The following is a 16095-nucleotide window of genomic DNA, read 5'->3' as shown; positions in this document are numbered from 1 at the left end:
CTTTTTCTTTCTTGTTTAGTGTAGAAACTTACAATCGAAAGCTTTTTAGAGTTCACTTGAGTCAGTACTTGAATTGTGAAATCCATTTTGCCCAGAATATGAGTTGATTAGTTTTAAACTTCCTGGCATGGTCTTTTGAGGGCCTCTAAAAGGTTATCCACAATACACCTGACCAGCACTTTCATGGATGAGAACCTCTCCTCCTTCACTTACCAGCTTCCCAGTGTGGTAGTTAGGTAGCAGTGGGATAAAGATGAGACCGTCTCTAAGGAGGAGCTCCTGGGAGATAATGTGAGTCATAGCTTTTGTCTCTCCGGGAATTTTGTTGAGATTTGGTCCAGCATGATGGTCGGCCATTGCTCTTATTCAAGATTTGCTGTGTCTAATACTCACTTGATACTCAGTTTTGGACTTAGCTCTGAAGGAGATCCACCAAAATTAAAAATGGTCTCTTTTGCTACATATCTGAAAGCAAACAAGGATGGGTATACGAGAAGGTTTAGATGTAGGAAAGGGAAGGGGAAGTAATGTAATTATATTACAGCCTCAAATAGTAAAAAAAAAAAAGTTTTAAAGAGTGATAGACGTGAAGGACCATCAATAGGAAGTGAACAAGAAGACAGGCTGCTCTGCATGACGCCTTCCTGATTTAAATGTATTTCTTAGTCTCAGGAGAAAAATAGATTCATTAGTTCACTGAACAAAACCTTATTGACATTTTATGTAAATATGAGGAAGGCATATGGTATTCACTATCTCTGCTAGAGGCGCATACTAGATAATTAAAGTCTAACAAATACTGTAAAGAAGGTGTTCAGCTGCTGTAAAAACCAGAGGGGTCGAGGTCAGTGCCCAACAGCCACATGAGGCAGCTCAAAATGCCTGTAACTCCAGATCCTGGGGATCCCACATCCTCTTATGACCACCATGGGTACCCACACACGCACATACACACACACACACGGCTGGTATATATTGACACAATCATGTACACATGTAAAATAAAAATGTGTGTGTGTGTGTATCCAACCAGGTCATTAGACTTGACAGAAAGCTCTTTTATCTGCTGAGCTATTTCATTAGGACTGTATTTTTATTTTTTATTTTTGGCAGTTCTAGAGATTGAACTATGTATGGGTCTCATGCATGCTAAACTGAGCCTTAGCCCCAGGCCTTCAATTTTTTATCTTTAGATCATTAAATCATTTCTATTTTAATTCTCAGACTATTAGACTTAATTTAAAATGCTAAGTAATGAAGTATCTAGATTTTTCTGATTGCAAGAAGTTTTTTAAGAGACCTCACTAGCCAGTTACTGTACGCTTGAAGCAAGAAACCTGAAAAGTATGTTTGATAGAGTCATATTTAACTGATATAATTTTACACCTTGTTAGTTTTATACCTACATTTGAGTTCCATAAAGTATTACAGGCAGCTGTATTGTATAACTGTGTGGAAGGAAGCAGGACACTGGACTAATCTTGATAAAGGATTTTTTTTTTTAAAGTAATTTGGGTTTGCTCATATTTAGTTCTGTATTTTCGTTAAATCCTCCTAACAATGACATGTTTGGAGCAATGCTGCATCACTTGTACCACTTGTGTTTCACATGTTGCAGAAATGTGACCAGGGTGCAAGCATTGAGTGGTGGGCAACCTGAGGGTCCACTTTTATTTTCTCTTTGTTGAATTTGCCGTATTGTCTCTACAGTTAGTTATGTTACAATGACTAGAACACTGAAAACCCACAGATTATTATTCCTTCATTTAACTAAGTGGTTTTGAGTTATTTTTATGGAAATCCTTTTTTATGGGTTTAATGGTTGTGTATATCACTTTATTTTTTTAGCTTATGTCCAGTACCAGAATTCTTATAACCTTATTAATATACAGATTTTAATTTTTAGGATCTTGAACTACTACAGTGAATAGAAAGCAGAATGAGTAAATTAAGACCTTAGGAAAATTATTGTACCTTATTTTTCTAGTACATCCTACTAGCAGTACAGAAAATTATAATGGATAGAGATGATAATGATACAGATATCATCTGCAATCCATAGGTTACCAGTTTAGAGAAGAAAAGCCTGACTCTCTATCAATGGCTTATAGGATTGTTAGGTTTCCTTTTTTTTTTTCCCCCTTTTCCTTGACACAGTAGGATTTCTTTTCTCTAATTGCAGTACATTCAACCCAAAGAACATTTAAAATCTCTTCAATCAGCTATTTATTTCATGTGCAGAAGATCAGTTTAAGTGCACTGCGAACTCTATTAAATAAGCTGCTGCTTCATACTTTTATGTTTTTAGTAAGACAGTTTGTAAAAATGGAAAAATTACTGAAAATGATATCATCTCAAAGTAATTTGACCCCAAATGTTCAGATGAAAAAGAAGATCTAGGGTTGAGGGGAAAACCCTGCACCTAAGAACACACCTTCCGTTTATCTAATGCCATGGGATTGGATGGCTCTGTCCTCCACGTGCGCCAGGCACACACGGTATACAGATACACATGCAGGCAAAACACTCGATAAAATAAATAATTCTATAATATGTATAATCTACATATGTATATGATTGTAACTATACAAAAGAAGAGTTTACAACAATATAGAAGAATGTTCTGGGCAAGCATAATATAGTGCAAGAGGTTCGTAAGGAGCAAGGTAGAGCAGAGGTAATTCAGAACAATGAGCACTTTGTGAGTTCACCAGGGAATGAGCCTAGCTCATGTTTATCTTGTAGGCATTGTACAAAATTTGAATTCTAAGGGCAGTGGCAAACCTCTGACAGATTAAACCAAAGGAATGCTGTGGTTACCTAGTGTTCTTAAGGACTATTATGCATGCCCCACATAGAAGAGGTTAGATCAGAACAGAGAAAATGTTGAAATCCTGCTTGCTTAGATCCTGGCGTGTGGCAGTAGAGCTGGAGAAGGGAGACAAAATTGTCAGCAAAACTTAACTCAGGAGGAGAATTACATGGGGTGGTGCAGGATACAGTGGTGTGCACCTGTAATCCAAGAATTCATGTGGAAAAGGCAGAGGACTCTTAAATGTTAAGATCGCTTGGATTCCAAAGCAAGACTCGTTAAAAGAAAACAAAAAATATCTGGGCCTAATGGTACAGGTCTGTAATATGAGCTACTTAACAGGGACTGAGACAGAAGAATCACAAATTCAAGGACTTTCTGGATCACAACTTGAGTTCAAGGCTAGCCTGAACAAGTCAATAAGATTTTGTCTTTAAAAGAATAAAAAAAAAAAAAAAAAAAAAAATAAGAAATCAGTAGGAAAAAATGGAACCGAAGAGATGGCTCTCAATTGGTAAAGTATTTGACACACACGATCGCCTACATTTAGATCCAGCACTGGTGTGAACAGCTCAGCTTAGGAGCTGGAGAGAGGATACAAGGTTAGGAGCACTTGGTGCTCGCTGCTTCAAAGGAAGAGTGTGGTTCCCAGGACTCACACTGGGCAGTTTATTATGACTAGCCCCAGGGAATGAAAGAAGCCCCACTTTGGCTTCTAAGAGCATCTGCATACTTGCATTTATACTTGCATAAACATATATAGAAGTAATTTTTTAATAAAAGAAAGCTGGGCGTGACAGTGCATGCCTATAATCCTAGTGCTGGGAGGTTGAAGCGGAAAAGTCTTAGCTGCTCACTAGCCAGCCAGACAAGCCTGAGCTTCAGGTTCAGTGGAAGACCCTGTCTCAAAAAAAGAAAAGGGGAGAGAAAAGGTAGAAAGTCATCAAAAGACAACCCAGCTTGGATCTCTGTGTGTCTCTGTATATGTACACCATCAAGAGTGGAATACATTCTTTCCTGCTTCCCCCACCACACACAAACACAGGATGCAGTCAACTGAAATTCTCAGTCGGTCATGCCACTGTAAGCAGAAGCTTGTCCCATTTGTTGAGATGAGAAATAGCAAAGGAGAATCAGATCAGAGGGAAAAGTTGGATATTGCTAGAATTTGCATTAAAATATACTTGTATTTTTGGATTTAGATTTGAAATCTTTTGTAAGCATAGTTTTCTCTTTTTGTACATAAGTATAAACAGTTAATGTTGAAGAATTGCATAGACTAAGGTCGTTATTGTCTTATGAGACTTCCTTTGCAGTGCATGGGGAGGATCAAAGTCAGTATTGGTGCACAGGCTTTCAAGTGACCCAAGAAGAGGCTGCCAGCTCTTGTGTAAATTTTAGAAGGTTCTGCTCTGTAGTATTTATCTTAAAGAATTCCTTAGACCTTGCTTTTTTGAACTTAACATCTTTACAATACAATCTATAAGCTATATATCTAGCTTTAAGATTCTGAGAGATTTTTGTTTTGTTTCCCATGTGAACAGGAAATCTGTAGGAAGTAGAAGAAAACCCTAGAGCCATATTCTCAGTGTATAAGAACCAAGAGGAATGATTCAGTTGACTTGTTACAGCCTAAGTGCTGTGGTTAGGACCCTAGGTATCAAAAGTAGCACATGCCAATTCTTATTGGAGTACTGATTCAATAGATAGTGAATGTCTTTGCTTCATTTTCATTTTATGAGAAGTTTTCTCAATCTAATAGTGGGAACTCAGCAGAGTGAGGAGTAAGTGCATTGGATTCCCTTAGGAGTATTCCTTATTACTATTAATAGAATCGCGTTCTCTAGGGCACGGTTTCTGTGGAGCTCAAGATAATATAGTTGGGTTCTTAGGATATACTCTGTCCTGTCCACATTAGTGCGTGTGGACAACCCTACCATAAAACATTACACTGAAAAAAATGACCTTTCTTCGTTCTCTTACAACTTTTGTTTTTTAGAATTCTTATAAAATCCTCTAGCATTGATTGGGCTTATGATATCTCTGAATATATTGCTTTTAGGGAGGGAGTTAGCTATGTAAATCCATAACCTGTTGACATTTATGATTACACTTCAATGCTAAGTTTTACATGTAAGAGTCTTCATACTTTCTTTCAGGGACAGAATGATGCTGCTGAAATTGGAACAAGAAATTTTAGATTTCATTGGTAATAATGAGTAAGTTCTCACATTTAACAAGAAAAGAGATTGTCATTGTAATTCTCCTTGACTTACTAAATTGGCACTTGTTTTCCCTTCAGGTCCCCACGTAAGAAGTTTCCCCCGATGACATCTTACCACAGGATGCTGTTACACAGAGTGGCTGCCTACTTTGGATTAGACCACAATGTTGACCAGAGTGGGAAGTCTGTCATAGTGAACAAAACTAGCAACACCAGAATGTAAGTGGACAGAGTTATGCTATCTGTCTGTGGACTAATGCTTGCCTTTCTACAGCACCTTCCATCTACAGTAAATTGCCTCATAGCTTCATGCAATAAAGCCAAAAAGTACATTTATCTCATTAGGAGCAAAATGCAGACCTGGATTCAGTAAGGAAGGCGAGACTTGTTTAAGGAACGGCAATAGCACCTTGGAGGACATGCTGTCCACCATGTTTGACAACCACTCCTAATGAAGTTTTAAAATTATTTAGGTATCTGTGACCACCTTCAGGGAATTTGTTTAAATAATTTTAAAAAAGAAGCAGTAAACAAGTTTTGACACTCTTACATTATCATTTCCAAAATCCTGTTTTGTTTTGTTTTGTTTTGTTTTGTTTTGTTTTGTTTGTGTGTAGCTGGCTGGCTGGCTTTCTTTCTTTCTTTCTTTCCTTCTTTTTTTTTTTTTTTTCTACCTCAAATCTGAAAAAACCGGAACTCCTGGTTAGTGTAGTGACTTTCTTACTGCTGCGTTCCTTTCTTGGGCAATATCTGATTGACTGAGGGAATCTTTAATGCTTAGGAAGAACCCTCTGGTTAAAAGCACCTGCTTTAACAAACTGAGCACATAGCTCAGTGGTATAAAACGGTCTTGAGCACTGGGATTATAGGCCTGTGCCACCACACATGGTGCAAAAGTTTTCTCGGTGTCATTTTCGCTTATGGTAGAAAAGAACCTGAGGTAATAAGTAGCCATCAGTTTCAAGTGCCACAGATAATGCTCTTCACTTCGTTGTTTCTCTGCTTTCTTGAGGTCAGGCGTGCCCCAGAGTCTTGTCTTTGTATCATTCATTTTACAGAGTTATATTTAATTCATCTGTCCCTTCCATAATCATGACCTTTGCTTGTATAGCTGCCATATCGTTTGCTGAAGCAAAATTGAGGCTCTTCCATTTTAGACAGTCTCTTTGTCAACCAAATAGGTGTGTTTCATTTTTTAAATGACTATTCTTAAACTTAGTACAAGGTGTCTTTGACAGAAATTCCTCCTAAATCTCTGAGAATTATTAGAAAATATAAATATTAGAAAATATAAATCTGATTTAATTTCATCGTGTCTATTCACTGGTCTTGTAGAAACATCTTTTGTCAACCCTTTCCCAGCTAATTATATAATGAGTAAAGTAGGACAGTGCCCAGTAAGACACAGGTGAGACTGAACGTGACTAGAACTGCACTCGCTTTAACCAGTTCCTTTCAACATTACTCAGAACTGCTGGATGCCCAAACACATGAACATTAGCAGGCATTGACTAACATTTTGACTGACAACTCTCTAAGGTTTTCAATACAGTGTAACCTCAGTTATTTGAATTCTGTGAATGATATCAGAAAAGTTTAAGGGTTCTGTTCGTAAAGGTAATCAAAATTTAGTTAAGCAGAGACATTTGCAAATTATGGGTTAATGTAATTATAATTAATTGTTTCAGATCATTGAAGTTACACTGTATTCTTACTTAATATCTTCTGGGATATGTAAATCAGAAAACCTTAGAGATCTGCTCCACATTGAATAAAAACAAACTTACCTTTTCCTCATAGGGAGATAACCCGCTCCAGCCTTGAACCAGTGGTGTTGTGGATGTCAACAACCGAGTGTCCACTGGGGTGTCTCAATGGAGCGGGAAGTTGCCGATTGCAGGGCAGTAAATTCAGGAATCTTTAAAAGAAAGAGGTAAGACAGTCTTAAGGTTAGCTGAAATGCCTGCCAATATTACTTTGTGTGGGAATCCAGCTGTTCTTAGAAAAGTTGCCAGGGCCTTGGTTAAACTGTAGAGTTCACTTTTAGAACAAGAGTCTCTCACATAGTTACAACTACAAGTAATAAAAGTAAATGAAGCAGTCCTGTGACAAGTGGCATATTGTCATGGTCAGTTCTAAATACATAGCCTTTCAGACTCCCAAAGAAAGCAGACTTCTCATCATTCTGGTCATGAAGCATTGTGCTCTTGTCTTCTCCTTTACTCTGATGTGGATTTCCCCCCTTTTTGGAAATCATCTGCTCTGTTTCTTTCATCATTTACAGTATACATTTCTTCATCTCGCTTCAGTAATTCTCATCTTTAAATCTTTTGTATAGTTTACAGGAGTCGGCTCTGGTGTTTTATTAACATTTTTGTAGATGAGATGAGTGGTGGCACATGCCGTTAATCCTAGGACTCAGTGGGTAGAAGCAGTAGGAATCTCTGTGCTTGATGCCAGCCTGGTCTGCATAGCAAGTTTTAGACCAGCCAGTGTTACACAATGAGACCCTGTTGCAAAAGGAAAAGAGTATTCACTAGATTGGAGCAAGTATTATCCATGATCTTTAGATTGTATTTATAATGAAATGTCTAGTCTTGGTTTGCTGAAATGTCATTGCTTGGGTTTATGAATAAAGTTTCTTACTTGTGAGCTTGGTATTGCACACCTTCAATCCCAGCACTCAGAAACAGGCCGAAAAAGGCCAGCCTGGTCTACGGAGCAAGTACTAGGCTAGCCAGAGCTACACAATGAGACACTGTCTCACAGAAATGAAATTTTGTTCATGGTATTCTCAGATTGCTTATATAAATATGTATTTGAACTATACATAAAGGAAACTTTATAGAGAATTTATTAGACTTTCTGTAGATGTATTAAATGTTATATATTATATATTTCAAAGGAGTAATTCCAATGTAAAATGGTAATAAGCCACAGATTGTTGATTGAATTGACTTACTGGAGCTCATAATAAATTGGCGGAGGTCATTTTTACATAACTTTAATGTCTACTGTCCTTAATCATCTGTCTGTCCTATAGGTCTTAGTGAAACTTGAAGCATTTCTAATCTGAACAAAAACATTGTATTATAGAATATGTACTAAATTTTCTAGCTCAGTGTTCACCTCTACTTAAGAGCTTACTGTTTCTAACTGTTTAAGTTAGTGGAAAGCAGCTTGCTTGCTGTTGTTTTATGGTATGGAAGACTGTGGGAGTATAGTGCATGTGATGGAATGCTTCCTTTTTCCTGGTCCCTGTAGCATAGGTGTCAACCTAACAGAAGACAGCCCTGGGCCCCGCCCCGACTCTGGCTTAGCCTTGTGCTTCTGTCTTGACTTTGCACAGGTGCTTTGGCCACTTGGAGTTCAGTTTCCTCAGGGTTTCCTGCAGTGACAGATTTCTGCTGAGGGCTCTTTGATCGCCAGTTCATTTCGTCTTTAGAAAAACCCTATTGGGGGTTGGGGATTTAGCTCAGTGGTTAGCAAGCACAAGGCCCTGGGTTCGGTCCCCAGCTCCGAAAAAAAAAAAAAAGAAAAAAAAAAAAAGAAAAACCCTATTGGGTAGATAAAGTATATAGTTCCCATCTCATACGTGAGAAAATAGGAAGGAAAAGCATATTTAAAGCTAGTACTGTGTTAAAAAGCTAGACTTCAACCTAAACAGTCTGATGCCAAAGCCCGTGCTAGTTTTAATAAGGCCTCTGTAGAATAATGCTTCCTCACGGGAATCTTACCATGATAAAGTGAGATAATAGTAGTGTGTCTGAAGCAGCACTCATAAATTAACACTTTTATTACCTTGCATGTCATATTTTTCACTTATGTAACTATTGTACATTAAATTTGTTGTTCCTTTGTCTTGTTTCTGTTTTTCAGACCTGATCAGAAATTTAATGAACATATTAAGGATGACAGAGGTGAAGACTTTCAGAAACGTTACATCCTTAAGAGAGATAACTCTAGCTTTGACAAAGACGATAGCCAGGTAATCGTGAGCAAAATGTAACGTTATTTTAAATGCAACCTTTAAGTGCACCAATAGTTCATTTTCCTAATAATCAGTTGTTTTTCCCTCTGTAGATGAGAATACGTTTAAAAGATGACAGGAGAAGCAAATCCATAGAAGAAAGAGAAGAAGAGTACCAGAGAGCTAGAGACAGGATATTCTCCCAAGACGTACGTGCCAGCTCACCCTTAGGACTTCGTGTGCTCTGTGATGTAGCCCCAGATAGTATCGCTCATAATACTTAAAACCGTATTGGTTCATACACATCAGGCCATGTTTTTGAAGTAGGTGTTCTGTTCATCTGAACTTGATAGTACATTGGAACAAGAGAATAAAGTTTTACCAAAACTGTACAGAGGTAGACCACAGGCGGCAAGAGAGCATGGGAATAAGTTGCTATTTGTGTTACTTTTTAAAGCTTGTGACAAACAGGGTTTTTATAACATTGTTAACTTAAATCTTACTTTGTAGTGAACTTACAACTTGTGTCTTATAAAATAAAGTGAGTTCATCTTTTAGATTAATAGTATTATCTGCTTTCTCAGTGATGAGACTTAGAGACATCTGCATGACTAATTGTTTTACGCCTATTTGGCTTTGCCAACATTGATATGCACCTGTTCTTTGCAGTAGTTGGTGCTTTTCAAGGATATAATGTAAAGGAATATAATGTATGATTTCTCTAACACAGAAAGAGGTGTCCCCTTTGTTGAAAGCAAAACAATAAATAATATTGCTATGCTGGACACTAAAGACCATGTACACGGACAGTGATAGTCCACTAAATGACCCTTTCTAGTCAGCATGATCATAATTGTATTTTATAGATAGAAAAACTGAGGCAAGAGAAAGCTATACAAAGAATGAGTAGACCTAGAAAATGGCTGGGTAGGGATTTTAATACCGGTCTGCTGAACTCAGCATCTATATTAGAGAAGTGTTTCCTTCAATGTTCTATAAACTAGATGGCATACTGCCATTGACAAGTTGTGTGAATCACAGAGACGCATGAAGGTGTAATAGAGTCACAGCAGAGAGAAGCACTACAGAGTCAGACTAGAAAGGGCATGGAGAGTAAGCTGCTGAGAGCACCAAGTTCACGTCGGAAAGCAGTGCTTGCGAGGCTCTCGGGGAAGGGAAAACTTGAAATACAAAGAACTGAATGCTAGAGCGCTGAGGTAGGAGTAAGTGGGCAGGTGGGGGAGCACCCTCATAGAGGTGGGGGGAGGAGGCTTATGGAGGGGAACCTGGGAAGGGACATAACATTTGAAATGTAAATAAATAAAATATCCAATAAAAAAAGTGAAGAAAAAAAAACCTGAATGTTTTAGAGTAGCCAGGACATAGCTGGCAGATGCCATAAGTAAGGGGGCTTCAGACTGGAGAAATACTCAGGAATGTGGTGCCGTGGCTCTAAACCTTTGGTGTGGTAGCTGAAATTCAGGTGCAGTTGTTTTTGTCTTACGTCAGAAGGCCATGTGATCCATATTTAAGTATCTTGAGCCATGCATTTGTATGTGCTGAAAAGTGACTCTGGTCTGATGGCCACCGTAGTACATGGGTGTGGTTATGTTCCAGTCAGTCTTTATTTATAAAAACAGGTGGTTGACCATTTGTTCCTGACCCTTGTGTCAAGGAGTCATGAAAGCTGGGAGAATTAGAATTTGGAGAGCTTGCTTTGGTTTCTGTTCTATAAAGTGAAGGAATAGGACAAAACTTGGTAACTATGGAACTCTTTAGAAGACTGTTGCTGTGATACAAACAGAAGTGACCATTACCTGACTTAGTTTGGCAGCACAGCAGGAATTCGACCATAAGTCCTTACCACCTGTTTGCTTACTCTCTGCTTTACCTATATATTCTGTGTTTGCACTGCCACAAATAGAAATAGTCCCCGTGGGGCAGTGAACAGATCAGTTTTTATTCTTTGATTTGCTCATTTATGTTTGTGACTGTGTGCATACGTGTGAGAAAGAAGGTCAGAAGACAGCTTCCAGGAGTTGGTTCCTGACCTTCACCGTGTGCGGCATAGGGCTTGGCCTCACTCAGGGCTCCAGGCTTGGCATCGGGTGCTTTTACCTGCCAACTTTCCAGTCCCTTCATTAGCTTTTAGTCACCACTAATCAAATCTTCGTGAATTAGCTAGAATCTGTCAGCATTAAATATGTTAATAAAATGTAATTAATATAACAGGTCATCTGTTTTAAGAAGGCTATTGAAATTTCAAATTAATTTGAAAGTGCCTGACTTCTAAGATATGTCTATTAAAAATAATCATAGTGTCTCCAAGCCATGAAAAATTGAATCTTTTGTTAGGAATATTCTTATATTTTTAGTTGTACACCTAGCCTTTAGCCTCTAAGCCATTGCTCTCACCCTTAGAAATACACTCTTAAAGTTACTATATATGACTTCTTTGTTGTTGTTACCATTGATGTACAGATGACATTGTATATTTGACAAACTTGTTACCTTTTCTTTCCAGTCCCTGTGTTCCCAAGAAAACTACATTATTGACAAAAGGTAAGAAAAAAATTAATATCTATTCTAGTTATTATCTGGTTGATGCTAATAAGAATTAAAATGTTTTATTAAAATGCCAACAGAATCCCAGATGAGGACACTATTGGTACCCAGCAGAGGCGCCAGATATTTAGGTATAGAAGCATGTTGTCCAGCCAATGTTTAAAAATTAGTTTTTTCTCTTCCTGCCCATTCCCCCAATTAACTTTTCAATGTTTTATTTCTAAATTACAGAGTTAATAAAGATGCTTCAGGGCGATCAACAAACAGCCATCAGAGCAGCACTGAAAATGAGTTGAAATACTCAGAGCCACGACCCTGGAGCAGCACAGATTCAGACAGCTCCCTCCGAAACCTGAAACCCGCTGTAACCAAAGCCAGCAGCTTTAGTGGAATCTCGGTCCTGACAAGAGGTGATAGTTCTGGAAGCAGCAAAAGCATAGGCAGGCTTTCAAAAACAGGTATAAGTGTCTACTTAGAACTGTGCAGTCACAGTGTTCCTCTGCCTGAAGTCTTAGCTCCTTATCACATGGTTCTAATTATCCCACAATACAAAGTTACCTTCAGCTCTGTAGACACCTACAGAGCAGAGGAGAGATTGCCATCCTGACACTAGGACTCATTTTGACCTGGAGATAAAATCATAAACTGAAGTGCATCTCCTTGTCCACTGCTTTGTAAACTTAATGTGATTAGGAGGTGACTGGACACCCTTCGATGCTCATTTCTGGTTGGAAAGCATTGCTTCTCGCCTAGGATTGCATAATGTTAGATGCATCTCATGCTGTCGGATATTGGTTGCGTTTTTCATGACTTATCCTATAAGAAATGAATAAAATTTTGAGAAAATTTTAAGACCAAAGAAAAATAATAAAACAACTACTATAAATAGAAATTTAAATAATCTGCTGGTTCTTTTGGCTGCTGTACTTGAGTTGCATTGGTCATAGCAACTTCTCTCGTTATTCACTACGGAGCAGAGCATACAGAATCTCATGTGTCTTTTAGGACTTTTGTTTATCTATTTTTTTTTAATCTCAAAATAAACATGGAAGTCAGAAATGGCTATTTCTCTCTAGCCTGTTTGGATTAGGTTAAATATAAAATGAGTATTGTACAACTACATTTGGAAGGTATATTAAGGCAAAAATATTTTTTAATATTTTAATGCTTTAAATTTCTAATGTTTTTGAGTTGCATTCCCCTCTTAAAATATAAATCTATTGAAAATGTCTTAGTTGATATAATACTGCTAAAGTCAGTAAGTTTTATGTGTTTTTAAAATTTGTGTACTTATCCGTGTACACTGTAATTTGGTCATAACCAAAGGAAAATAAATATTTTGAGAAGTCATTTAGAGAGTGCAAGATTCATCTGCCTTTGCCTCCCAGATACTGGAGATAAAGATGTGCACAACACCATGCCTGGCCTAAAATAACATTTTAATAACTTGATTGTTCAGCCAATCGGTACAGTACACTTTCCATACACACACACACACACACACACACACACACACACACACTAATAATAATAATAATAATAATAATAATAATAATAATAATAATAATAATAATAATAGAAAAAGTAACTTGTTATTTTATCATAAGAGACAGTAGAATGTTTTAGTCACTTAATAGGTAAAACTGATAATGTTTCCCCATGTTGATGCACGCCCTTAATCTTAGTACTCAGGAGGCGGAAGCAGGTGGTTCTCTGAGTTCTAGGACAACTGAGGCTACCCAAAAAAATCCTGTCTCAGAAAAAAAGATAAAAGATAAGTGATAGAGTTGAAGTGTCATTTTAATGTGACTTAGAATAAAGGCTTTGTTCAGAAGGCAGTCTGTATAGAGTGTCATAATTACTCATTAAAACCTTTTTCCCAGAGTCAGCCCCTGTCGTTACAACCTAATTAACTGCAAGTACGATCTGAACCTGTATGGTTCATTGTTTCATTGTCCACCTTCAGTCTTTATGCTTTCAAAGTTAGTGACAGCTGCAGTCCCTGTGAGATAGACTGTAGTCGAGAGCAATCAAATTCAGCCATGAAATTAAATGAAGTATGGTAAATAAATTTTAAGCTGGTGTTAACATAAATATATGAAATATTTTTGATACTATTTCTGTCACTAGGTAAAGGGGGAAAAGATAGTTGAGTTTACATTATAGGAAGATGCTAGTTATAAACTGAGATGAAATTCTGTAGTGAAACTTGGCAGTTGCTTCTTTTAAAGGATAATTTATCTTTTTTATTGTTTCTCATGCCATGCTTAATCTTTGTGTCCTTATAGATAAGCATTTCTGAAACGTCAGGTTTTAGGCATTTGGCCGTGCTACGTTCTTTTACCTGGGGAATTTGTTATCTGTATATTCCTGTTAATTTAAACGCTGACATGTATGTAACCTGTCCTTTTGAGTGTCAGTAGTATGTTTCTTTGGCTGTCTGGCTGGGGTTACTGTAAACTTGGTAATTGCATGCTTTAGCTATGACTTTTCTGACAACTTCTGTTCTACTGTTTGGTATATTAAAATTATGTTTAGGAGAATAAGCTAAAAAGAACCACTGAGCAGGAAATTGTAGTAGCCATTGCTGTCACGTTGTAACTGCATATCGCATAATGTGAACTGTACTGTTACTAGGTTTTTAAACTTGTATCTTTATATGAAGTTTCTCTGTTTAATTCCATGTTTTCCATTACTCTTCCCTAGGATCTGAGTCTTCAGGTAGTGTAGGGTCCTCTACAGGCTCTCTCTCTCACACCCAGCAGCCTCTGCCAGGCTCAGCTCTTAGCCAGTCTTCTCATGGCGCACCTGTCATCTACCCGGCAGCCAGCAATCACAGTTCTCTTTCCTTTGATGGGGGCCTCAGTGGTCAAGGTGCATCTCCTAGCACTAGCTTCCTTTTGCTTCCCTTGGAAGCGACTGGCATACCACCTGGCAGTATTCTGATCAACCCACAAACAGGTGGGTATCCAGACAGTTTATTGTAGTTGACATAGCAGGAAATATCTGAAAATTGGGGTACTTTAAAAAATGTATTATTTAAATGTACGTATGCTGATAGCTTTTTAATGATGATAAATAATTTGTCTTTGTCCTGAAAACTTTAATAGAAATGTTTAGGCTGCAAAATGTTAAACATTTTATTATATGACAGTTTTCCCCATATGCCATCTATGATGTGTAACTAAGTAAGAACTTGACTATAATAAAACAACAGTTCATTCCATTAAAACAAATCAACACCTTTGCGAGAACTTTTATGTGGTATATCATTTTTATTTTGTGGCAAATAATATCTACTGTATGAAGAAGAACCAAGTGGAAAAAAACTCCTAATGTCTTTGAGAATGTGGTAATTACTTTCGTTGGTGGTGGTTCATGACAGAGTTTCTCTGTGTGTGCTTCTGGCTGTCCTGAATCTTGCTCTGTAGACCAGACTGACCTTGAACTCAGAGAGCCACCTGCCTCTGCCTCCCCTGGGATTAAGGCGTGTGTCACCACCTCCCAGCTTGGTGATTGCTTTCTATTTAAGAAAATCTAAACCACATTTCTTTAAAAAAAAACCAAAACAAGGTAGTTGTTATAAATTAATATTGATAGTATATGTTCGTAGATCTTGACATTAACTAATGATAATTAATATTATTACACATTTACTTTTAACCATATACAGTTTGATAGTGTATTGGTCCAGACTCTACTATGTTTGTTATAAGCAAAATATTTTCTAAAGGGCTAGAGAGATGACTGAGTCATTTAAAATCTCTCGCTTCTCTTTCTGAGGACCCAGGTTCAGTTCCTGGCACCTACATGGCAGCTCATGGTTTAAATTCTTCATTCATGACCCTTTTTTTGTCACTTTTAGGTGAGAGAAATCCTCATTTAAAGTAGGGAAATTGAAATACATAGCTATACACAAGGTTTTCATGTAATATTTTACTGTGCACAATCTGTTACCATTAAACTGATTTCATAATTGCACATTTAAAGCTGTCAGTTACTTACATTTTCAACCTGTTTTTTGTTTGTTTGTCTTGTCTTCTTGTTTTGTGGGGGTTTTTTGTCTGTTTTGTTTATTTAGTTTTGGTTTTTCAAGACAGAGTTTCTCTGTGTAGCTCTGGCTGTCCTAGAGCTCAGTCTGAAGACTGTACACTCAGTGTCTCCTAAGTGCTGAGATTAAAGCCATGCACCACCACTTCCCAGCTTCAGCCTCTTTTTTAAAGTGACGTATGTTCAGTGTGGCCTATAACCTAGATTATTGACCACCTCCTTGAAAATGTGTGAATGCTTTCCTGATATCTTGGAGTCAGGCATTTTCTGTTTGAGCTGAAATGCATACCAACCCTGATGCCCATGGGGAAGCTAGACAGAGGTGGGAGTCTTTTGAACGTTGTTGACCTTTTGTTTATAGTGGCTGAACCACTGTCCTGTGATTGAATACCTGGAGCTGAATGATGATTTGGAACTCACAACTTTCCAGAAAATATTTTTAAACATTTTCATTTCTAGTGTTTGAATGTTTTT

At 37.6% G+C, this 16095-nt stretch overlaps 1 protein-coding gene across 7 annotated transcripts in view; it reads left to right on the top strand.

Moving 5' to 3' along the window:
* R3hdm1 (R3H domain containing 1) overlaps positions 1–16095 on the top strand; it is a 141380-nt gene that overhangs the window by 74691 nt on the left and 50594 nt on the right. For 4 of the 7 annotated variants that reach the window (XM_032914913.1, XM_032914912.1, XM_032914916.1 and 1 more), the window contains 8 exons: positions 4972–5031; positions 5115–5255; positions 8916–9024; positions 9120–9215; positions 11531–11568; positions 11652–11702; positions 11803–12029; positions 14278–14532. In XM_032914913.1, the coding sequence (XP_032770804.1) occupies positions 4972–5031; positions 5115–5255; positions 8916–9024; positions 9120–9215; positions 11531–11568; positions 11652–11702; positions 11803–12029; positions 14278–14532 (977 nt within the window). Of the gene's footprint in view, positions 1–4971; positions 5032–5114; positions 5256–6836; positions 6970–8915; positions 9025–9119; positions 9216–11530; positions 11569–11651; positions 11703–11802; positions 12030–14277; positions 14533–16095 lie in introns of those variants that run through there. The other 3 variants (XM_032914914.1, XM_032914917.1, XM_032914918.1) reach the window with 3 other exon arrangements.

Source organism: Rattus rattus, chromosome 10 (genome assembly GCF_011064425.1).
Source record: "Rattus rattus isolate New Zealand chromosome 10, Rrattus_CSIRO_v1, whole genome shotgun sequence".
Classification (NCBI taxonomy): domain Eukaryota; kingdom Metazoa; phylum Chordata; class Mammalia; order Rodentia; family Muridae; genus Rattus; species Rattus rattus.
Note: the sequence above shows the minus strand (reverse complement) of the source record. Positions and strands in the feature narration are given on the sequence as shown.